This window comes from Nanorana parkeri, unplaced genomic scaffold, assembly GCF_000935625.1.
Source record: "Nanorana parkeri isolate BGI_ZX_2015 unplaced genomic scaffold, ASM93562v1 scaffold219, whole genome shotgun sequence".
Lineage (NCBI taxonomy): Eukaryota > Metazoa > Chordata > Amphibia > Anura > Dicroglossidae > Nanorana > Nanorana parkeri.
In genome coordinates this window covers 813,191-838,880 of record NW_017306487.1, presented here as the reverse complement: position 1 = coordinate 838,880, position 25,690 = coordinate 813,191, and the positions used below count along the sequence as shown (strand labels likewise).

General features: G+C 39.5%; 1 protein-coding gene across 1 annotated transcript in view; it reads left to right on the top strand.

The window, feature by feature from the left end:
* LOC108786619 (tetratricopeptide repeat protein 30A) overlaps positions 1-25,690 on the top strand; it is a 50,928-nt gene that overhangs the window by 21,025 nt on the left and 4,213 nt on the right. Inside the window, exons 11-18 of the mRNA XM_018555946.1 lie at positions 499-552; positions 2,740-2,805; positions 5,934-6,010; positions 11,279-11,489; positions 19,141-19,212; positions 22,006-22,109; positions 24,262-24,340; positions 25,060-25,189. Of these exons, the coding sequence (XP_018411448.1) occupies positions 499-552; positions 2,740-2,805; positions 5,934-6,010; positions 11,279-11,489; positions 19,141-19,212; positions 22,006-22,109; positions 24,262-24,340; positions 25,060-25,189 (793 nt within the window). The remainder of the gene's footprint in view (positions 1-498; positions 553-2,739; positions 2,806-5,933; positions 6,011-11,278; positions 11,490-19,140; positions 19,213-22,005; positions 22,110-24,261; positions 24,341-25,059; positions 25,190-25,690) is intronic.

The window sequence follows — 25,690 nt, the reverse complement described above, 5'->3', positions numbered from 1 at the left end:
AGGAGTAGAATTTGGAAGATGTCATTCACCATGTTGTGTCCATGATGTGTCCCTTTAGGCCACTGACCCAGCACAAGTTTTCAGAGGAAAGTGTTCTGTAGGGGAAGTGTTCTGTAGTCCATAGAGATAACTGGGCAGGGCTGATAATGTTTGAGATTTCAGTGCAGCATCTCACTATGGGAAGTTGGGAGTTCACTGAATTTCTTACAGGATCAATAGGTATTTTTTGCAATTGTCTATCTAAAGGCAACTCAACTCATAAGAGGCATGGAGGAACTCAGCTATGAGGAAAGGTTAGCTGAATTGAATGTGTTCTCTCTTAAGAAAAGCTGAGTAAGGGAGGCGGTATCACCATGTATAAATACTGTACATAAATGGTCTATATAGTGAACTTGGTGCAGTTATTCACTTTACAGTCACTGTAAAGGACAAGGGGGCACTCTCTCCGTCTGGTGGAATAATAACGTTTTATATCTTTTTTTCCTGTTTTTCTTACAGTACTTGTACAATTTTCTGGATGCGATAATTACATGCCAAACGGCACCTGATGAGGTATGTCACCTACATTTTAAGCCTGTCATAAAGTTGGCTAGCACTTTTGTTAGTTATTTTTCTCTGTTGACTAGAAGCTGCTCGACCACACTTCTCATCCATCTCTTTCTTTTTTTTAGTATTTCTATATTTAAACTCTTTTTTTAATTTGTTTAAACAATAGAACATGACAATAGGGATCATACAGTATGCAGGCATCAAATAGACATATGACAGATTCCCCATTGAAAAAGAGAAATTGAGACTCGAACATTGACAGTGAAGAAAGTAAAGTTATCAGCACACCAGGAACCACCTTATTGATACCTCTTTATTGACATTGGATACACATGGTATCATAAGCATTTATTGACATCGAACGTTTACAGAACACAAAAAAATGGTAAAGTGTTTGGATGCGAACATCCCACATCAACACGCATATGTCTAGTGAGAAAATGTCACTTTTGTCTATTAACTAGAGAGGTAATTCCAGATCAGATATAAAGGTCTTGACAAAAAGACACCTCACGGCCAGAAAGTGGCAAAAGGTATAATGGAAAATAAAGAGCGATAAAGCTGAACTAATAGAAAGTCACATATGAGGAAACATTTTAAAAAGGCCCCTTTCACACACCCGATCGGACGCCCAATGCAAGACTATCGGCAGCCATGTGAAATCGGACGGTGGACTGTTTACATCCAATTACCCCCGCCTCGGTATTCTGTTTCGCCAGACCGGATCGTGCCGGGTCGGGGGTAATCTGATGTAAATGGACACATGTCTGTTTTTAACCGATTCCCCATTGACTGGCATGGCATGGCATGGGGTCTGGTAAATGCAGATGTTTCCATTCCATTTCCATTGCAAGATGGAGGAAAAAAACTGTACAGACACATATGTCACATCCTCTCCGTATTGCTGTGATCGTGCATGCAGGGCTTATGCAGTGAATAACTAAATGTGCCGAGCAGGACTTATGCAGTGTTTGCATGAGTAAGAGTTATATAGGGGCTGGTTTATAAAGGGTTCATCCAGCACATGGTGTTGCCGCCGCTAGATGGGCCATTTCCTATGTTTTTTTTAGTTCCATCTAGTGGCAGTAATGCCATGTGAACAGTGTTTGCCCTGCCATACCTTTATAAATCAGCCTGTTAATGTATACCTGTCACAAACTTGGAGATTGAAAGACATTGTCTAGAAAAAATGCATAATCAGAGGCTATCTTCATTAAAAACCATATGGTTAAATCATCCGTAGATCTAGAGATATTGGCAGATAAGTTATTTTAAATCTCAACTATTTCTTTAAAATTCAATTATGGCCTTACCCCTCTTTTGGAGGAGAGAGGGGTCGGAGCCAAACTTAAAGCCCATTTCCACCAATGCGAAGGTATTTAAAAAAAAACATATGCCAGTAATGTACACTAAGAGTACATGAAGCAGGCGTATGCAGTTGCTGTATATGAACACATAAGCTTAATTGTTTTTGTCATTCATAGTGGCACCCCCCAGTGTATTGTGACCTGGAAAGGTAGAGCCGGTGTACAATGACTCAGGGAGGGGGTCAGCTGCTTTACAAACCGACCCCAATGTCGGAGTTTCCTGTGGAGAAAAGTTTCAATTTGTAGGACTCGGGTCTACTAAAAAAGTCCATAAAAATAAGAAAGCCAGAGTCATGAAAATGTACACACATATACATCATCACTGCACTTCTACGTTACCACAATAGTCACTTACGTTACCACAATGCTAGTCACTTACAAAGGTGGACATGTGCTTTAACATTTACAGAGAAAAGTCTAGACTTGCATATAGCTTCAACTATTTATTTCTCTGAATCTAAAGATCGCTTTCCCAACAATCTACGTTTTTTTCTTATTGTTCACTTTGAATTTTCTTTTTTTGTTAGTTGTGGGATTCAACATTACATTTAACAAAGCAGAGGCTGCCGGGTCTATGGCTTCTCACTTGAGAGGATCTGTCAATTAAATCTTACAAATATTTTGGGCAAGCTGCTAATGGTAAACAGTGGAATTTTCCTGTAAGCTCAACATGAAGCTAAGACTTTTTGATAGATATTGTACCAGTGAATGTAGCTGGTAACTGAAAGTTATTTCCAAGTTTACGTTTACAAATCCTATATATACAGGATGCATTGCTTATTATTTAATTCGGATAATATATCTATTTTTTTTTATACTTTAGGCTTATGCCAAGCTTGAACAACTGGCTGGGATGCTCACAGAACAGCTAAGAAAATTAACAAAACAGGTACAACCTGAACATTTTCTTTAACTATCTATAACATGCTACTAAAACCAGCTGCATATAATGAATATAAAAATGTGCATAACATTTAATGATTACATATGTTAAATTATTATTAAAATTGTAGTATTTTATTAACATTATTTTGCTTTTTAGCTTCACAGTAACCCAGTGGTAGTGTTAGTCTTTAATTAATCCCTGTGTGCCTGTGGAGTCCCTTGAATTCTAAGACAAGGACATCAGCTTTTCTCAAAGATGTGATTAAACGCTGCTTTCTCCTGGCACTAAGCCCGCACAAGTCATTCAACTGATATCAGTGTTTCTACTGCCAAGGTCCCCTCGGTTGAATAACAGGGATGTGGCTTACTGATGGGAATGGTGGTGGGTCTTAAAGTGAACCTGTGGCCTAGCAGGAAGCATTTAAAATTTTACATATTTATAACATGCAGCAAATGAACTTTAAATGAACTCCTTCACTGGCCCCTGTAGCTGCAAACACTGTGGAGAAATTAATCCTTATTTTTTACTAAAGAATCATTGAAATTGCAGCTCATGCCCCCTTGCTACCTCTGGCAGCAGGGATTTGGTAGCTGCTGTGAGCTGCTCTGATATGGACTGCGGATGAACTTCAGAGCCTCTGTTGCAGTCTTTGAGGGTTCATTTCTCAACAGTACCTGCAGCTAATCAGGGAGTATTTTAAATCTCATTTTACTGCTTGTTAATAATATGTAACTGCTTTATTATCCATAGCCTGGCAGCCACAGATTCACTTCCATCTTGAACTGCAGAGAAGTCAAAACTTCATGTACAGCCCAGTCCCAGAATCCAGGAGTCTACAGGGGCACAGATTATCAACTCTGACTAGACTGAAACTGGTAGCCAGCTCCTCAGAGCTATTATAACCCTATTTAGTTTTTTGACCACGTCAGGTTCATTAGGTCACTGTCACCACTTCTTTTAGTACTAGAGCATTTAAAATAAAACTCCAAACTGAAATGGAAAAGCAATTTTTAAAACAGTTAAACTAAAAAATGTTTTGTATTATGTCATATCCAGTATTCGAGAATCTGGAGCTTTCCTTTACATCCTATAATATAGAAACCTGTCTACATAGCCTTACTGCATTTCTATTAGTATACTCATTTCATTTGCATTGTTGCAGATTACAGATGAGAGCATACTCCTGGTGCAGTGAACTATGAATGTTCTGCTCAATTCTAAATTAGTAAATGATTTTGCAGGTTTGTTGGGTTAAGTGGTCACACAAAGCTTAGCACACCGCTGGACAAATTGTGGAAGCCAGTAGCCAAAATTCTACAATACTTGCCCTCTCTTTGATTAAAGCAGAACTCTATGCAAACAGTTAAATACAGAGCTAAACGACATATAGTACATGTGAATAAAGTAACAAACTCCTGCTTCTGTGGACTCCAAGATCTAGAAAGAGCAGGGTACCTAATGGACACTCTCAGAGGGACGGTAATTAGGAAAATGTATATGTTGAGATGGAAATAAAGGTGATACACGTGACAAATAAGCAGATTGGATGTCTTGTGACTATGTTGTCAAGTAACATCCATTTCAGCTAAAATAACCATGTATTGTAATTAGTAGGCTGTAGTATTCATATACTGCAGAGGTTGTGATAGTGGTACATGTCTAGCCAAAGTCTTGAGAACACTAACACACATGTACTGAGAAAGTATCATGGCTGCCCTTGCTAAAATCCCTTTCTGGGAATTAGAACTACCTGGCTGTCTTGCTGATTCAATGGTGTCAGTACTTTCACAGTCAATGACCCAGAACAAGTATGAGTTTAGAAGCTCTGACTTTTCTAATCAGTATGCTGGTTTCGGGTCCCTAAATTCTAAGTATTGAAGCCTTGGGATCCGCATTATAACTGGGCAACTAGGATTTTCAAAAGGTGGTCATGTGAAAGTTTGTGGGGGACAGAGTCAAAGGATACAGCACTCGCTGAGGGGGAGGGGGGAGGGTAGGGTGTTTTGAAAATAATGTTGGGTATGCTGGTTAGGTGAGCGGCTTCAGAGGCATTCGGACCGGGGTGTCCGACTGGTTGAGGAAGCAAAGAAAAATGGAGAGAGAAGCGCTGCAAACCAGAATGGGGCTGTACAATGCTTGGATGTAAGGGTACGGGATTTACACCACGGACCCTTACCATTCTTTCCCTTCCATCCGTACCCTTACATCCAAGTGAGGACATGTGAGGACAATAATTGCTGCTTTCTTGCTTGTGATCAGGGGTACCAGGAAATGCCTGATTACTTGAGGATCATCCTACAAGGATTAATAGTGTTTTGTTTAATAACACGTCCTTTGTGTTACTGATGAAAGGAAATCACTCACTGTACACTTCACAGTGTGAATGTACTGTAGGTTACTTACTTTTCTCGTGTTTAATTTTAAAGTGAACACAGTTTAACCTAATATGTACCTTGTATTTTTATTGTATGTAAAGGCATTTTTCTTACATTTTGGATAGAGTGGAAAAGGGTTAGACCCTCAAGTTTTTATTGCTGTCGCTGTCCGAGCTTAAAAGATTCACCGTTCACCATTTGTCCAGATGACCATTTTTACACAAGCAGAAAGTGAGGGGAAATCCAAAATTTTAGAGTTGGCACCAGAGCAAGAGGTGAGGAAAAATCATCCAGGGGGGACACCTGTTCCTGTAACAATAGAAACATACAGTGGTTAGAGCGCACTCCTGTAGGACAAACACAGGTGGGAAATGGATCTGCTGGGGGAAGGTGTGCAAAAAACTCCTCAATACAGGGGGAGGAACCCTATGTAACACAATTCAAGGTTGCATTTTTCCAAGTTCAGCACATTGGGCCATTACTCTTATCATAGGTAGTCGCGCTCCTCAAAAACGTGTTTTTTGTTGGTCTTGAATTGTGTTCCTGTAACAACTCTCTAAGATGGGAATCGTTCACTTTTGAGCAATTTCCTTTTATTTCCTGTCGCGTTTGCAGAAGAGGAAGCGAAGGGAAATCTTCCCAGCAAGACATCGTCAGCAAAATATAATCTGATATGAATATTAAGCCTTCCCTGCTATCTAAAACAAAAAAAGTGTTCATACATAAACGCTAACCATCTTTTATATGTTTATAAAGGTACAAGAAGCAAGGCATAACCGTGATGAAGATGCAGTTAAAAAGGCTGTAAATGATTATGATGAATCCCTAGAAAAGTAAGTTTTGGAATGTATCTAGTTTCAAGGATCTGTGAAAACATTATAGCTCATGGAGACTTTTTATAACTGTACCAACAATGATTTTTCCACGTACAGTATATATAGTTTTTTCATATATTGAATCTTTTTATAGGCGGCATTTCTTTCCTGAAATTTAATGTTGGAACCCTGGGTATAGATACACAAACAGTAGATACAGAGTTTGTGTAAAGTCCAATCATTTAAAGCAGATCTCCGGAAGTGGGCTACCCCCACAAGGGTTTAAGCGTTGGTTTGTGTCTAGGTTAAAAAAAAAAGTTATACTCATCTGATTCTTGGAACCAGCTGGCCTTGGCAGTGCTCCCTCCAGCCTCTTTCTTCCTACGCTGCATCGATGGAATGTCCTTCGGGGTCCTCTCAGCCTTCACACTGTGTATAGAATGTGATGATTTACGGGACCTTAGACCGCTGCAGCGGTCTAAGAGAGAAGCTCCAGGGACCGGTCTAAGATCCAGCTTGCTCGGAGAATCAGGTGAATATAACTTTTTGTATTTTCTTCCCTAGACACAAACAAGCAGTTAACCCTTGCAGTGTGTGAGTAGCCCCGCTGCAATGGTTAATAACAATTTTCATCTTTAAGAAGAAATTTAGAAGAAGAATTTTCTTCTTTAAATTTTATTTTATTTGGGTAGTTCATTAGTTATTATTAGATGTTGCTGCATTGATGAGAGGCCTGGTGTCTTCCCCAATTGAGGATTGTCTGATCTCACTTTGGGATTATATTTGTGCATTTTCGGATTATTGAGGGCTGGGATTGTTGGGAATATTTTAGAGGTTTTATGTGTTTTCGTGGCTTACGGTTTGTGATTTATCAACGTTTATTTTGGGTTTATGCTGTAGTAAGTATATTTTTTGGATTTAATGTGGTTACATAGTATTTGAGGTTGAATAAAGAGGCACGTCCATTGAGTTCATCCTTTGTACGTCTGTGTGTGATTGTGCGTGTGTGTGTGTGTAAATGAATCCCTGTGTGGTCTAGTTTTTAAGACTACCTGTACCTCTGTATGTTATGGTCTCTGAGGAAGGTATGTAAATGATTTTTGAATGATTCAATACTCTCTGCTGATATCACTGCTTGTGGCAGCGAGTTCCAGAATTTAACAACTCTAACTGAAAAGAAGCCCCTACGCCCTTTGTGCTTAAATCTTTTCTCCACCAATTTTCGGTGGTGTCCTCTAGTCTTTGTTACGGAGTTTATGTAAAAAGTTTATTGCTGATGTTGCCATCACCGCTAAACTCTTAATCGCCTCACTTCTAGCGTGAACAAGTTTAAATTTAGCAACCTTGTCTCATAGCTTAGTTTATTTGCCCTTCTCTGGACTCTCTCTAGCTCAAGGACATCCTTTCTGTGGATAGGTGGCCAAAACTGAACCGCATACTCAAGATGAGGCCGAACCAGTGATCTATAAATTGGCAAAAGTTTTGCTTTATCTCTACAGTACATTCCTTTTTAATGCAAGACAGAACACTGCTAGCTTTGTTTGTCGCAGCCTGGCATTGCATGCTATTATTCAATCTGTGGTCTACTATGACCCCTAAATCTTTTGCCATTTCTGACTTCCCTAGTGGAGTACCCATTAATGTCTGTACTTAACCCCAAAATGCATTAATTTACATTTGGTAAAGAGGTGGGTAGAGGTGTGTAACCATATTAAAAGAGTTCTGTTTCTAGATCACTGGTTTGCTTTTTTCTTTGCTCTTGGTCAGCACCCTTGTGCATGTTGTGCACTATTTGCCTTATGAAATTCTGCCTACAGCATTGAAACTATTTTGTTAAAAATACACCCACATCAGAAAAAATACACACAGTGCAAATATTGCCCAGTTTTTATCCTCCACTAGTTTTGTAAAGGCCCCTGGTATTTAACCTATGGGCAACATCACCTTGGTGTTGACTCTTGCCTTGTACAAATTTCAGTCTTGTCCAATGACCCATAACAACCACTCAGAAATGAGCTGTCACCTGTTTATCTACAGTGCTTGGTGGAAAGCTGGAATCAGCTTCATTTTAACTGATGTTATATGTACAGATTAAGATAAGTAATAGAGAATGCAGCTTATTATTATACCTTCTTTATAGTATATCTGGCTATGGATAGGCTAAATCTTGGACAATTAATGTGTTTGTTTTTAATTCATGTACCTTAACCACTTCAAGACCAGGTGTTTAGACCCCCTTCCTGGCCAGGCCATTTTTCAGTATTCAGCGCTGCGATACTTTGACTGACGTTTATTCCGTCATGCAACGCTGTACTGAAATGAATTGTACACCATTTTTTGGGGACAGATGGAGCTTTATTTTGGTGGTATTTAATCACCACTGGGGGTTTTATTTTTTATTATAATGTTTTTTTTAACATAATGTTAGGAAACATTTATTATTACCCAGTTTTTTGGTCAAATATAAAAGATCGGGTCACGTCGGATAAATAGACACCAAACATGTCAAGCTTTAAAATTGCGCGCACCCGCGACATCGCAGAAAACGACCGCAACCAAAATTAGCCATAGGCGACGCTTTAAACGTTTTTAACGCTCATCAGTTTAGTGTTATCAGTGATTGATGGCCCTAGACGTATTGCTCTCACTGCGACGTTTGCGGCGATATGTAACATGTGGGGTGTAATGGGCGCAATCGTCTTTTTTGCACGTATGCGCCCCCGACGCATGTATGCATGCGTGTATGTATGGGTGGGGACTTTAAAAAAAAAAAAAATTTCATTCTTTTTTATGTGTAACTTAAAAATTTTGGGGGGGACTTTAATTTTTTTTTCCTTTTTTTTTTCTCACTAAACTTTATTGCTATCACATACGGGGGCTAATAAACCCCCCCTATGTGATAGCAAAATATGTGACAGGTCCTCTTTATGGAGACATCAGGGGTCTCCAAGACCCCTAATGTCACCTAGGACCCCCCAAAAGAAGCTGATGAAGCAGAGATCTGCTCCATCAGCTTCTTTCCAGCTTCTGAAGCTGGAGAGTGACACAAGAATGCGGAAGTGATGTATTATACAACACTTCCGCATTCTTTCAGAGGAGAGGGGACCGGAGGGAGCTCGTGTACCGAGCTCTCTCTGATCCCCTGTGTCACAGGCGACATGCTGATCCCGGGCTCGCACCGGGCACAGCGGAGCCCGGGATCAGCGGGACAATGGCGGGGGGGACAGCAGAGGGAGGGGGGGGGCCGCACCGATCGTCGCTAAATACAGCCGGCGGATCGCATGTATATTAACGGGCATCGCTGCCGTTTTTAAATTGCGGCGTGAGCAAGGGGGCGTGTCTGAGCTGACGTCTAAAGACGTCTGCTCAGATCTAGAGAGCTCCTGGCCGGCCGTTTTTTTACTATTCCTAAAGATTTGTGCTTAAATATTTATTTAATATTGTTTACTACTGTGAGCATACTGGGGGCCAACATTCAGGCTTGCCAGGTGAGTTAGTTGACTTACCAGCTGTTTTTATGAAAACAGGTTTCTCTATAAATAGGCATTTGCAACTCCTAAAGTATGTTCATAAATGTAATTATCAATATATATTATACATTATGTTATATAGTATACAAATCCATAGCAGGTATAGAGGCACTTACTTGTATTGCAACAGAGATAAGTCAAAGCATCATCAAGACTTATATTAAGACAGACTGAGCTCTTGAAACGACAATAAAATACAGTTGCTTTGACTTATCTCCACTGCAAGCCCTGTGAGAGCCTCTATACCAACTTTGGATTTGTATGGATATTTTTGTGGATGAGCACCCAGGCATTTACCTTATAAATAGATTGTGGTGGTTGGCTGTGGGACTGTATATATACTCCCATCGGCCATAACATTATGACCACTGAGAGGTAAAGTGAATAGCATTGATTATCTTGTTACAATGGCACCTGGAATTGGGTGGGATATATTAGGGCAGCAAGTGAACAATTTGTACCTAAAGTTAATGTGTTGGAAACAGAAAAAAAATGGATTTGAATGAATTTGACAAGGACCAAATTGTAGTGGCTAGATGACTGCGTCAGAGCGATTCCAAAACTGCATCTCTGGTGGGATGTTCTCGGGCTGCAGTGGTCAGGACCTACCAAAAGTGGTCCAAGGAAGGAAAACCAGTAAACTGGCAACAGGGTCATGGGTAGCCAAGGCTGGCTTTTGTAGTCCGATCCAATAGAAGAGTTACTGTAGCTCAAATTGCTGAAAAGGTTAATGCTAGTTTTGATAGAAAGGTGTCTGAATACACAATGCATCGCAGTTGTTTTATATGGGGCTGCATAGCTGAAGGCTGGTAAGGGTGCCCATGCTGACCCATGTCCACCGTCTAAAGCACCTACAATGGGCATGTGAGCACTAGAATTGAACCATGGAGTAATGGAAGAAGGTGGCCTGGTCTCATGAATCACATTTTCTTTTACATCATGTGGATGGCCTGGTGCATGTGTGTTGCTTACCTGGGGAAGAGATGACACCAGGATTCACTATGGGAAGAAGGCAAGCCAGCTGAGGCATTGGGATGTTTTGGGCAATGTTCTACTGGGAAACCTTGGATCCTGCCATCCATGTGGATGTTACTTTGACCTAATGGAAACTGCATTCCCTGAAGGCAGTGGCCTCTTTCAGCAAGATAATGCATCCTGCCGTACTGCAAAATTGGTTCAAAAATGGTTTGATGAGCACAATTACAAGTTTGAGGTGTTGACTTCGTCTCCAAATTCTCTAAATCTCAATCCAGTCGAGTATCTGTAGGATGTGCTGGAAAAACAAGTCCAATCCATGGAGAGCCCACCTTGCAATATACAGTACAGGCCTTAAAGGATCTGCTGCTGACGGCTTGGTGCCAGATACCACAGCATACCTTCAGAGGTATAGCTATACATTTATGCTGAGAGGAATTGTAGGTGTAACATTTTTATACAGATTCTGCCCAGTGATTTTGAAAATATCAAGTGTTCTGGTTCTGGGAGAAGCTCGGAGGTGTAAAGTGAGTTGAGCAACAGACCAGAAGTTGGCAAAAACAATTGCTATGTGTATCACCTAAATTTTTACATCAATTTGCTATAAAGGAATTATGTGTGTGTGGTGGGGATAAGATAGCTAAAGCACATTTGTATGGAGGCGAAGATAGTAGCTAAAGAGGAAGGCTTTTTCAAGCAGCAGTTTTGTAAGTGCCCCTTGAAGTGGTTACTTCTGAACAGTATTTATATTTTTATTTGCTTTTTTTAATGTGCGTTTTAGATATATACCTGTTTTGATGGCCCAGGCGAAGATTTACTGGAATATGGAGAACTACCAGGAGGTGGAACAAACCTTTCGTAAATCAGTGGAATTCTGCAATGAGCATGATGTGTGGAAGCTGAATGTGGCTCATGTTCTATTTATGCAGGAAAATAAATACAAGGAAGCTATTGGGTTCTATGAGCCAATTGTGAAAAAGCACTATGACAATGTAAGTATTCTGCATTGAATGAGATCACGTTTTCCAATATTTCATTGTTTTTAAATACTTTGCTTACGGCTTATGAACTCTTGTCTCATTTGAAGCCACGTTGGCCACACACAATGATTTTTCAAACAATATAATTATTGTAATGAAGTGTTTAGAGTATTGTTATGTATATATGATATTAACTAAAAGATTTAGGTTCAATTATCTTTTATGTGATTTTTTTTTTCCATTCATTTTTTGTAGGTTTTGGCTGGAAATTTTTGATCATCTAGCATTTAAAAGCCAATATTGTAATAAAAAAATATATTTTTGCACATGTTGAAGTTGATCAAAATAAGGTAGTTTTTTCTGCAGAAATTATGCGTGAACAGCTTCTTTCTGTAGGCTTCTCTCTCCCAGAGATAGCAAGTTCGCAAGCTTGACCGATCTAGACACCATTTTAAATCTAGCATTAACAAAAAAGCTGTGTCTACAAGATCATCTCTTCCCCCTAAGCAAATTTAAATAGGTGCCTGGCTGGTTACCATTAGGGAGGGTAAAAGATAGAGAAAACATTAATACAAGCATACCCCTTTGCAAAATACTGCTCCACCTTCACCCATTACAAGAGCTGTCTCCACCTCACTGCAAGAGCAGTATTTATACACACTTCAAGTAGGCTGCACCATTCACTGCAAGAGCAGGCTCCACATTCAGCTGGTTGTGGAGCCCTTCATTGAAGGTTGTTTTAGAACCCTTCAATTAGTGGATGCTGACAAACCTGGTGGAAGAACTAAAATTATTATGCAGTTCAGCTGCTTGAGTATTTACGAATGAAGGTTTCGTTTGTATGAATGGATGGCACTTTTTGCTACCATTCACTGCAAGAGCAGGCTCTGCATTTAACTGGTTGTGGAAGCCTTCATTGAGTATTTTTTTTATAGCACTTTAATTAATGGATGCTGACAAAACCTGGTGGCAGAAATACAATTATTGAGCAGCTTGGCTGCCTGAGAATGTACTAATGGAGTTTTTTTGTTGAATGAATAGATGGCACTTTGAAGAAAAGTCAAATTCTTCTACTAATGGTTTACCTCTTCCTATTGTACCTTTTTGAGATATTTCAGTAAAAAAATCTTCCTTTCAAATAGCATGTGACAACTGTAAAGACAGTAAAATATATGAAACATATAAAATATGTGTCTGTCCTGTTGCCAAGCCAACATTTGGATTTGTTTTTCGTTTTCTAAGGAGTAGCAATGGGTTAGAACTCATTTTTAATGCTGTATGTGTCCTTGCTGGGATGACCATTGTCATAAGGGACAAAGTGATGGAAAATCCAAACATATCTTGTCACTGCAACAGGTGATGAGGACAAGTGTCTAAGAGGTGATTTCCCCTCACTTTGGAGAGATTTCCTCTTGCTTCCTGTTATGTTTCAGGGACAAGAAAGGAAGGGAAAAAAACCCAATGGGACACAGAATGCGAAACAAAACCCTGAGCTGAGTTTTAACTAGTTGTGGTTATAGATACACCTTAAACCTGAACTCCAGACAAATGAAACACCAGACATGTTTTCGATAGACATTACTAAAGGTATTTTTAAAAAGCAATTAGTGTATGGACCTGAATTTAACTTGATATCAACCTCTTGCAATCCTCTGTAAAGCAAAGCACATACTAGGAGAGGGGGAGCAGTATTGGGAGCCAATCAGTTGTTCTGCAATGATCATGTACTAACGGGGAACATGTTAAAAGGAGAAGAGAGCAGCACGGCAGAGCGATGAGCTTGACTGTCTGCTACTGATGCTACATCTGTATTTTGCTATTTGGTTGGAGTTCAGCTTTAGCACTGTTTTTGCACAAAAGTAATTCTCTATCGTTCAATAAGGGGCACAGCTTTATTGGTAATAAGCAACCAAGGATAATACTGCCGCCTTCAGGAGAAAGGGACACTAGGCACTAGAGCTGTATGTACTATTGCTACATTCCTCTATAGCTGCTGGTATTTTGTACTGCGCCGCTGTATAATGTACTATATTGCACACTACACTCTTTTTTTACTTCCACCGCGCCAAGCTTGCTCCCGTGATGGACTACAATCTCAATAGAAACTAGTAGTCCATCACTGGAGCCTTTTTTTTTTATCCGATTAATCGATTAATCGAACTTAATAATCGGCTAACTAATCGATTATGAAAATAATCGTTAGCTGCAGCCCTACTAGGCACATAGAAACTAAAGGCCAGCACTCCTAGAGGCTAAAATCCTTCCCACCTCATACCTTGCCAGTTACGCTTAGTGTCCTCCGAAGATGTCTCCTTCCTCTTTTCTAGATTTGTCACTTGTTTTGGAAGATTTTCTACTATTAATTGCTGCTGGTAGATTCATGCTGGATTTTTTTACATTCGGAAAATCTCTCCAGTCATATGGGAGAACAGGTGAATTAATGCCGTACAGGACTTTTACTGTTGATAAAGCAGTTTTCTTTGAATGCCCACACAAATGAGTCCTTCAACAGCTTCCTAGCCACTCTGCCCTGACTTGTATATAATAAGCACGTTGGTATTTACTTGATGCAAGATTTTTCATCACACATGGAAAGGCAAGTCTGTTGTGAGACAAGGAACTCCTTTTTACTTGAAGCTGTCTTTTCTTTTTATCTTTCTTTTTATCATAATATGGATAGTGTGTTACCTTCCCTATGTCCAGCACTGGTTCTCCCTAAGGATTTTTCTCTCCATGGTTTGGATATGCTGAGGGTCATCAAGATTTACCTTTCTGTCAGTACTTCATTTAGAGCACGGGTGTCAAACTCAATTTAATCGTGGGCCGCATCAACATTATGGTTGCCCTCAAAGGGCCTGTAAGGCTATATAAATGTATCTAATCTTTATCATAATTGCCTCTGCATTCGATTATCACTGCTTTTAGTAATAACTTAATACCTAGATCTGAAAGTAGAAGTCTAGGAAATGTCCTGGTGTGCCAGCTTCGGCCCCTGGCCCTTGAGTTTGACACATGTGATTTAGAGGGATGGAGTCACTGTTTGTCTTTCAAGAAGGTCCTAAAAAGAGGCTCTTTGGCTTTCAGGTCCACTATTGTGAGTGGATTTGACAGGTTGTTCTGTAGGCCTATCTTTGCAAGATAAGGTGCCTTCTTTTCCCACCCACCCTACTAGAGCAATGAGTACCTCTTGGTTTTTTTTTGTCATCAGGCATCTGTGTCTATGTGCAACTGCAACCTGGTCTTCTACTCACACAGTCTCTAGGTTTTTCAAAGTCGGTGTATCTGCCTCTGCAGATGATAGTTTTACCTGAAAAGTTCTGCAAGTGGCTATTTAAAGCCCTTGCTTTCCCTTTGGTTTGGGTTTATTCTTGTTGGGGCTGGTTCACCTCTGTTATTTAGATGTGCTCGCCGTTTAGCTTGCACTGCTTTTGGGCGTCCCTTGGTTGCTTATTACAAATAAAGCTGTGTCCCTCAGTGGACTCCTGAGAAAGGATTTTACGAGTACAAAAATCCTATTTTCTACAAGGGTGCTCAAGTTCTGTTCTGATTTATTAGCTTTTAAGTGTCTTCTTTCATTTATTCCAACCATTACATTAAACCAGACAATTGTTGATCAGATTCAATTCATACTAACAGGGTTATTCACAAAAGGATGAAGAGTTTGGAAAAGGCAGGAGAAGTGAACAATCTAGGACAACATAGCTGATTTAGAACAATTCTCCAATTCAGCTCACTATTTTGGCCTAGATTGTTCACTTCTCCTGCCTTTTCTAAACTCTCCAGCCCATTGTGAATAACCCTGTAAATATTTGTAGATTAATCAGTTGCTTAAATTAAGCATTTGGCAAATGCTCTTTTTCTGTTACTGTTTACTGAAGCATATGCATCATCCTTGCATAATTTTTCTCCCGTGCATCTCAGCTGGGACAGTGTAACATTGAAGAATGTCCTTGCAAGAGAAAAGTTTCGGTAAACTGAGCGTTTGTCCCTTTTGTTTTAATATTTTCTTCATTGCTTTGGTTGCATGGCTTTTCTGAGTGCTTGCCTCTGTAAAGTGTGCTGCTCTTTTTCAGGCCTGCAAGTATGCACTTTGTATATTGCAAACCGATACCATCTGTATATTTGTTTCTCATAGTACAGTTGTATAATGACAGTGTTGATTTTAAGTGAGTCCAGGGCCCAGTAAATTCTTCCAAAAACCTTCCATGCCCCAACAGAAAAAAAAGTTTATGCCTTTACAATAAAAGTAAGGGAATGCAAAATATGGTATTTGGGGTGCTCAGTAGGAAGAAGGAAACTCTGGCATAAGTGTTCAGTAGAAAGTAGAGATGTCTAGACGTTGCTGTCAGTGAGAGGAAAACTATAGGGGGCTTTGAAGTTCCGTAGGGGCTCCGGATGGAGTTGGGTGGCTGGAAGGTTCTAGATGGGGCTGGCTGTCACTGTGGGGGGAAGGAGCTTCTGAAGGGGGTTAGGGGACTCTGCAACAGACTTGGTGACCCTGTGGGGGATGAGGTTTCTGGAAGGTGCTGGGGAAAACTGTGGGAGGTTGGGGGGCACAGTGGGAGGTGAGAGGATCTGCAGCTGAGTAGAAGCTCTAGGTGGGCTGGGGGCACAGTGGGGGCTAAATAGAGCAGACATTCTTCCCCTATTTACTTCAGACCTACTGTCAGTAAAGGCACCTGCTGGGGAGGGAGACTTCTTCCTCTTCCTGGTCATGTGCTAGGTGACATGACAGGGGACAGGAAGTATGTGATTTCACTCCATGGCAGATGCCCATGCTGATGGCAGGTCTGCTACTGTTCTGCATCAAGGGAGGCACTGATCTACCTACTTAAGCCTGGTGCTGGAATTCTTTCTGGAACAAGGTGCCTGCTGCCACTCCGTGTATTTGTTCCGAGGAAAATATAGTTATTCAGTTTTTCACAAAAAGTTTAATTTTCTTGCCCTACATATGCCGCACTTGTAAGGTTAATTTAGTAAATTAAACCTAAACCCACTATGTTTTACTGATGTTCTTTTTGGAGCATATTCTACTAATTAGAAAAGTTGATAGGATAATTCCAGCATTAGATTTCCTCCATCTAAAACACGATGGTCAGCACTAGGTTTTTTTTTTTTCTTCAGCAGAGGAGAAAACAAGGGTGCCAGTTCTGGAACCCATAGTGTACACTACTTGTTAACTGAAGGGGTTTTCCATTTGAAAGTTTAATCATGACTTGAAAACAACTCTTCATTTCATGGTTTGGATGCATTAATGCAATAAAAAACATATTTTACAGATGATCAAGTGGATAAAGGGTCTTTAACATTACTCAATCATATTTGGGTGCCGAAATAGCCCCCTTAGCCCTATTACATACAACTGACAATATCCCATGGTTGGAGTCTTACTGCATGTAGTTGATAGCCATTTAACTCGCATTACATTTCTGTTATGTCTGCCGCAGGCATTCTTTAGCTGCAATGTTTCAATATACGCTAAAAGTCTGGAATTCATTAAACTTTTCCAGCAACCTCAAATTTCAACATCTGCCACTAGTAGGCCTATTGGGGTGCTTGTGTATTTCTCTGGTATATGATGACCCCCAAAGCATTCAAATGGTGGGAAGTCAAGGGTCTTACTACTCTTACTCTTGTTTTGATGTTGTCAGGTGACTCTGTGAAATCCATCCGTACAGGAATGGTATTAGGCCCTGGTGGCTGAAATCTTTAGATAACTTCAACTGAAACATTATATTTTATCAGTAATCAGGAATAACACTAACTTCTGGCTTCTTACTAACATCTAGCATGTCTGTCAACAAGACCTACATGGGTGTAGGTTAACAGTTGTACCAGTGTCTTACCCAAATTATTCATTCCAAAAAACCTTGTATGCTAAAATGTGAGGAGGAAGTGGGGAAATCCTTATATGAGAACTGGAGCGACATTTGGATCCAAACCTCCAAGAGATTTTACTAACATTGTAGCTCTTGAAAATTCTTTTACAATTAAGAGCCACTGGTATCTTACACCTGTGAGAATTGCCAAGTACACCCTGACCAATAGTCTGTCATGCTTTTGGGGTTGCACTGACTGGGGTCCAATGTACCATATATGGAAGGATACAATTTTGAGCTGCGTTATGACCAGTTCTGGGTATCCTGTAGGTTGAATATTACCAAAAATGTATGCTCATTTAACACTGTAGGTCCACTTTAATCAGAATAAGTTATGGTTAACAAAACATTTATCAGTAGTTAAAAATAATACTATTTGTACACATTAACTTTACCGTGCGCCATGTTTTATGTTTTTAGTCAAGAGTGTACAGATGGAAAGAGTTACTGGTCTGACGTATGCATATGTAAAAATCCGCTAGAGCTACTGAGCTCACATAAATAGAGAAGCTCTTGCTGGCTGAAAATATCAATACAAAATATCAATACACAGTATTTCATATTTACCTGATAAAAAAGCTAAATTATTTTTTCATTCTTATTATTATAATTATTTTAGGCTGAATGATATGAAATACAGAATATGTACTAAACTACAATACATTCTTTTAAAGACTCTTTTAATATGCCCAGAATTTTGCAGCTAGAAAACAAAATAATTGCTAATGCATGAGCACCATCCAGTCACATTAGAGTGAAAACTTGGTACCCCTTCTATATATATTATCACAAATCGTCTCTTTCACTGATTCAGTAAGAACAGCAGTTTATTAAATTCACCTAGAAAATACCAAAATTTGTATGTATTTTGTTGAACAGTAATGTATCTACTGGATTTTACTTCACTGGGTTGGGTTTCTTAGCTTATGAAGCCTTAAGTATCTCTTACTATTTAATAATCAACTTTGCATGCAATTTTTATTCCACTTACAATTTTACCAGTTTATTTCTTCATATTTTTGTTATAGGTAAAAATAGAGATTGGAAGGTTAGCCACTAGAGGGAGCTCTCAGTGGTTCATTGTAATTACTCGTAATTACTTGTTGAGATAATATATAACTGACTGCAGTGGCAACATATCACCACTAGAATTTATGATCTTTACGAGGGAATGAAAAAATGTAACTGGGTCAGGCAGGTCTTGCGATCGAAGACTCCAAATAGTATAAGAACAATAGAAGATTCAATATAACATTTTGGTGAAGTTGGCATTTAAATGTTGGTAGCACAGAAAAACAAAAACAACCAGTCCCCACCCGCATTATTTTCTGGCAGTGGGCAAGTCCTGATTGCTGCAGGGAGCGGTTCTCACATAATGACATTAGCACTGTCATTATTTGCACTGTCATCATTCTCCTATGCGGCTTGATGATGCAGCCTCAGGGTGCATCTTCTTGATGCCCTGGGCTCACCAACAGGGTTGAATGTTGCTGACTGTTATTCAGGCTAGAAGAGAACCAGCACTGGACCATGGAGAAGAACGTTTAGGGTGGTGCTGAAACATTGAGAGGATGAGCACTGTTTGGCAGAGGGAACGGAGGAAATTGGATCTGAACTATAATTGTTTTAATACATTTAATCTTGGCTTTGTCTTCATACATGTATGATACTCAAATCAGTGTGAGTATTTTCTCATCTATTGTGTTGTGTGATATATTTTCTGTATGCTGTTAATAATTTATTATAAGTTCTATGTCAACATTCTTATTTTGTCTTTTTTTCAGATCTTGAATGTTAGCGCAATTGTTCTTGCAAATCTGTGCGTTTCCTACATCATGACAAGTCAAAATGATCTGGTATGCTTCTGTTGTTGTTGTTGTTGTTGTTATTGTTATTATCGTTATCATTTCTTGTTTCTAAACGGACAGTATTAAATTCTATACATACAATGCTATCATATAATACATACTTCCATACAATTTTTGTACATGGAACTTTTGACTTGCCTTAAGTGTTGGGTCCACATGTCTGTATATTCTGAGGAATGTTCTAGTGCGCTAGTGCACATTGGCTTCAGACTGAGACACCTGTGAATGCAAAAAATGGCTTGATTCTGGGATCATTTACCATCAACTCAACCTCAGGTTGAGATCAGCTTTGGATGTGTTCAAGGTTCATCCACATTGTATGAAGGAAAATAAGAAAAGAAAAGCAGCATGATGCAAAAGCAAAGCTATAAATGTAAGTGCACACAGTGTCACATGATCTAGTGTAAAATGGGAACGCTGTATTATACTTTCAATAAAAAATGCTTAAAGTGACACTATACTCAGGAGTTAAAAATACATTCAAGTGCCTTAACTATTAACAACAATGTATCTTATTTGTGTGTCACTCGGCTGTAGATTCTCAAATCGTCTCTGAATTTGTGCTGACACTCTTCTTCCTTCTGGAGGGTGACTACTTTTGTTCCCCATGGTCACTGTGTGTGCTCCAAGCTCGCTGCCATGATGAACTTCGATATCACGTTTAGATTATAGTCTATCAGGGGAGCGAGCTTGGAGCAGTGGCTACTTTAAAAACACATACAGGGACTATTCTGTTACAGCCACCGCTTTATGTATTTGCACATACTTTCCTGAGACTTATCTGTATGGGCAGTATGACAACCTACTGACTTGGTGATATTCACAGATAGTGTCCAACTCGAAAGATAGAATCCAATGCAGTTCATTTGCCTTCTCAATACATAGGATGTGATTCTTTGTCATTCTTGGAGTGAAAAGACATTCCTATCTTTGCCATTAACAGGATCACAGAGACCCTCTTACCTCAGTGAGGGGTGATGTAGAAAGAGGCAGCACAAAGGCATTACTGGGAAAGTTTAGCAGGAGACTATACCCATGTACAGAAAAGAGCAGGGGTGAAGTGGAAGATGCCAAGTATGCAGATTAGGCTGTAACAATGCTAATCGTACACTTGTAGCTAGAAATTCAGCATAACACAATGAAATGTAATAATATAGATATGCAGTGTAACTAAAACAGCAGAAATAATGAAAATGACACTGGATGTGGCAGCACAGGAACCATGAGGAACAAAAGTAGACATCCTCCAGAAGGAAGGACAGTAGCAGCACCAATTCAGAGATGATTTGAGGATCTACAGCCAAGTAATACACAAAAAAGCTACATTTTTGTTTATAGTTTAGGTACTTAAATGCAATTTAGGGTTTAACGTCTGAGTTTAGTGTCACTTTAACAAACTGAAGTCAGAAACAGAAGGCTATATGCACTAGTCCTTACTGAGGGGTTCACCAATCCTATTTGCCATGTCACCTTAGGTATTCATCCTCTCATGAGTGTAGCTGAGTACAGATACATTTTGGGCACAAGTAAGGAAGAGTAACACCCATTACTGCTGCACCTGGGCCTAAAAAGACAAGATAGTGCAGGAGGTAGGTAAATGAGTAATGTAGATGTTCATAGTATTTGAGGTTGAATAAAGACATTAGTCCATCAAGTCCAACCTATTAGGATCTCATTCTAGGAGTACCTGTACCCCTGTATATTACGGTCCCTTAAGAAATCGTCCAAAAGTTTCTTGAACAATTCCACATTCTTTGCTGAAATCACCGCCTGTGTCAGTGAGTTCCAGACCCTAACTGATCTTACTGTGAAGAACCCCCTTCGCCCCTTGTGCTGGAATTTTTTTTCCACCAATTTTAGGTGATGGCCTCTAGTTTTTGTAATGGAGTTAATTTTATAGTAAGTGATGGAAGAGGTGGAAAATGTCAACTAGGACATGGTTAGTGAACGCTGATATATGGCAGGCAACATAGATGGTTAAATGGAGCACAATCAACAGCTTTGGAATACAATAGAATGGAATAGAGATGGAAGTAGAAAACTGTATTTGCAGGGGTGACATATTGTAAATGCCTGGCTAATTTCTGATGAAGCTATGGCCAAATCCCCAGAGGAAAAGATTGTGTACATATATGGTGTTCTAATAGAGTTACTGAACCCAAAGTTACCTTTTTCTTTTAGGGCAAGACATTGATGTCTCGGAGCATAAAGTTTTATTTTTATTTTTTCTTCGAAATATCTGTGTGAGCTGGACTTGCAGTTCATGGCCTCAGACTGCAAAATATTCCATAACACCCATTAACCTGTTTTCTAAGTGCATTCCTTTACACAGATAACTCTACTGTAAATTTTTACACTGTCACAGCAACATTGTGTTCCTTGCTCAAACATAAGCACACAGATTTGGAATCAGAGAAAATAATGTTTAATAATTATTTTATAGATATACTTAAGTATTCCATGTATCAATTTGTCTTCGCATTCGGCACTCTTCGAAATGGTTTTTATATAGAGCTATAAAGATCGCATTACTAACAGCAATAATGTAGCCGCTGATGTGAGAGTTACTGAAAGTTTTTTGAGATTGGTTGCACTTTTGTGGAGATATACATTCAGTGGGGTCTTCCTCTTCGCTGCCTCGGTATAGAACAATAGTACTGCAGTAAAATGAAGCCACTATTAAGGGGGAAAAAAACAATAAAAGGTTGTATTGGGATTTAAGGTTCCCATCTTTATCACTCAGTCTTTAAGCAAGCATTCTAATAAATTTGTTCTTGCTAGGCGGAAGAATTCATGAGGAAAATTGAAAAAGAAGAGGAACAGATTGCTTATGATTACCCTGATAAGAAAATATACCATCTCTGCATAGTTAACTTAGTTATTGGGTAAGGATTTTTTTTTTCTTAAAGAAAACAGAACAACATAAGGACGTGTACTTATCTCTCTGACATTTATCCAGTACTGCTAAGGGCTTCTAAACCCATAAATGATACTCCATCTATTTTTAAGTGAACCTGTAAATAATGCCTCATCTATCCACATCTTTTAATCCAGTCGTTCCATTTTGCAGTGTGGGCATTTTTAAAAAGGTATGAAACTCTGGAAGCGGTGTCTAAAAAAGGCAGACAGAGGATAATAGACTAGTCACCACTATTGTCTGTAGTCTCCTGCCCCTGATGTTTACAGTATTATTATGCCTTGTTCTGCACTTTGTCTCGGTGTGGTGGTGGCTATCTTGGTGGAGGCAGAGCTTTGCTTCCTCATGCCAACTACAAGAAGAACAGTGAGCAGCATGGTAGTGACGTCCCCAAATTTCACTTCAAATTTCATGGGACAGAAGTCAAAGGCAACAGTGTCTTTCACAGTACATATATACAGCTACAGTATGTGGACATAGGCACTCTCACATAGCAAGAAGTAAACTCATTTATAGGAGGGATTCAAGACAAAAGGTAAACATTTTAGGCCACTGGTTAGGCACAATTCTCATTGCTAGATGTTCTCTATAACATAATAAACCTTCACTTTTTGAATTCAGGTCCACTTTAATCACCTCTTAGTGCCCTGCAGTGATTTCTACTCCTCTTTCTCAGAGCAACCTTCCCAGACTGTTCTGACTGCAGACAACATATTCTTCCTTTTTCTCGTTTATTAGGTCCTATAGAATAGTTTACTCACTGTATTACTAATTATTCATATAAACACTAGTGAGAGAAAAATTACCAGTCTGTAAATGAAATGCAATCAAGAGCATAAAGAGCAGCAATCATGTGAAATGCAAAAGTTACATAAAAAAGGATAGCCTAATAAGTTTTTTAATAATCATTTAAAATGCATACTCTGGGAAATATATTATATCCAAATAACAATTACACATAGAAGTGGACTTTGCATGAAAATACAAGGTCTGGCCATTTTGCAGCACGCCCATGTAAAATCACTGGATTAAAGGAGAACTATGAGGTGAGTTATTTTCACTCAACCTCATAGTTTGAGCCGACGTGTGACAATGAAACTGTCACACGTCAGCTCAATAGATCGGGAAGTGAGCGAATACATACCATCGCTCGCTCACTTCTCAATCCTGTCCCTGCAGAGAGCCGTGACTGTCACTCAAGGCTCCCTGCAGGGATTTCCCCCCTCCCCGCTCAGATCCTCCAGCGATGACTGGTGGAACGGATGTGGGAGGAGGCGAGTACAGCTGGCTCTGCCTCTATATAGGCAGAGGCATCTGTCAATCATGCAGCTGGGTGGATCTCGACAGTAATGTCGGGATCCGTCCTGGCTGCGGCGGTCTCAGTATACCGTGAGCTGTGGCTCGCAGTACACTGAGCTTTGGGTCACGGGAGGACGCTAGCTTATGTCCTCCCATGACCCTTAGGAGAACTATGGGGAAAAACACTTACCCCATAGTTCTCCTTTAAAATATAAAAAGTAACATGTCAAAGTTAGTTTCTTTAGACCCTGGCTTCGGGCCTCTTTACCTATGTGAGGTTGACTACACTGGGCCTTTCAGTGGGATCCGGGGAAAGCTAAGGATCCCAAATACCACAAGCAAAATATCGATAAAAATAAGTGTTGTCTAAGTGTTGGCACTCAAACAGCTTGCTATTAGTTTTCTTGTCCAGAAAAGCCTCTTCAGTGCTCCATCAGGCATTGTTTTAACTTGCCTGTGAGGTCTTTACTGTAGGCATTAGCCCAACCAATCGCTACCATTGGCCCATAGGTGGAGCTTAGTGCTGGCATCAAGCAGTTGAGGTCTCACTTGAAAACTGTACAGTGTAGAGTTATGAGATATCACTTCAAAGAAACAAATGATTCAGTGTATTAGATGTCTCTAGTGCATATAGCATTATATTTATCTCATGGTGTTTAAAGCATCCTCAAGGATTGTTGATAGTTGCCTTTTAAATAGCAGCGGAGCTTGAGAACTTCTCATGAAAGTAAACAAAGTGCACAAGATATGTATAATTTATTTTTAAAAATTCTGATATTTTAAAATGTATTATTATTATGTTTTTTGTTTGTTTTTACCAGGACCCTATATTGTGCTAAAGGAAACTATGAGTTTGGGATTTCTCGAGTCATCAAAAGCCTTGAACCATACAATAAAAAGGCAAGTATAAGAACGATGTGCTACTGTGTGTCGACAAATAAGCTATAGTACTAGTATCAAAGCCTTGGTTCATGTTAACAATAGTATCAGTACTAAGAACCATGTTCACATTAGCTCTATTCCTGATACTAGAGCCAAGGTTCAAAATGGTTCAATATGGTACTGGTATAAATGTATGTCAAACAAAAACCTTCTGCTAGTTTTCGATAGATCAGGGATGGATTAGAACTTCTATTGTTTGTTTTATTGTTATCTGAAGCTCATTTAGAGAGATTCACCCTTGTTTCCTGTCCTGCTGACAGTGAAGGAAGTGAGGGAAAATCTTTGTCAGCAACATATACAGAAATAAAAACCAGAGTTAAACTCCTGATCTGAACATATGTTCCAGGTAAGTAGCACAGAAGATACTGAAGCCTTTGGGTCAACATATCATCTAACCAACTAGCATTGTCAGAAGGAGAGCTTTATATTGATAGCGCAAGTAATTTTTTTCAAGAGCTTTAATTTGTTCCCATCATACAAAAACATACTGGTAGGGAAATCATTTTCCACTAAAGGTAGCCCTAGTCTGTGTTTGCGTGTGTCAATGGTAGGGATTGACAGTGCCTCCTCCAACATCTGACAAAGCTGCATATGACATTTGGTTGAACAGCCTAATGTATCTGCCTATGATGTCAATAAATATATAATATTTAATTGATTATTTTATTGGTTTTCAGCTTGGAACAGACACATGGTATTATGCAAAGCGATGTTTCCTCTCCTTGCTTGAAAATATGGCAAAGCATATGATCATGCTCCCAGACAGCGTCATCTATGAGTGCATTCAGTTTCTGGAACACTGCGAAAGTAAGTTTTAGGCACTAAAATAATCAGTTGTGACTTAAAATATTGTACTTTGAAGCTGACCTCCAGGCAGATATAGGACTACTGCCTATGCATTGAATAAAAGAAAAAAATCATTAAATGTGTTTTTAAATACAACTAGTACAAGTACTTAAGTCTACCATCCTTATATTCGCTTTCTTTCGGCTTTTAAACATCAGTTTGATATCAGTTTGAGATGCTTTCAGAATTCGTTGACAGGTGCATTTGAACTTGACAGGTGCATTCTGACCTGCATTTGACCAGCTTCAAGCAGGGTTTGCATTCAAAAAGACTTGTACGGGGATGCGAAACTGCCCCGACACTAACAAAAGGCAATTTTTTTTACTTATTATTTACTTACTATGGGCTGCAGCACTGCTTAAAATAACCTGTGCTGGCAAGATGCTGGACAGTCAGACAACAGCTCTCATACAGAACACAGCAGTCTGACATGCACAGCGTTCCAATCAACAGCATCCATGC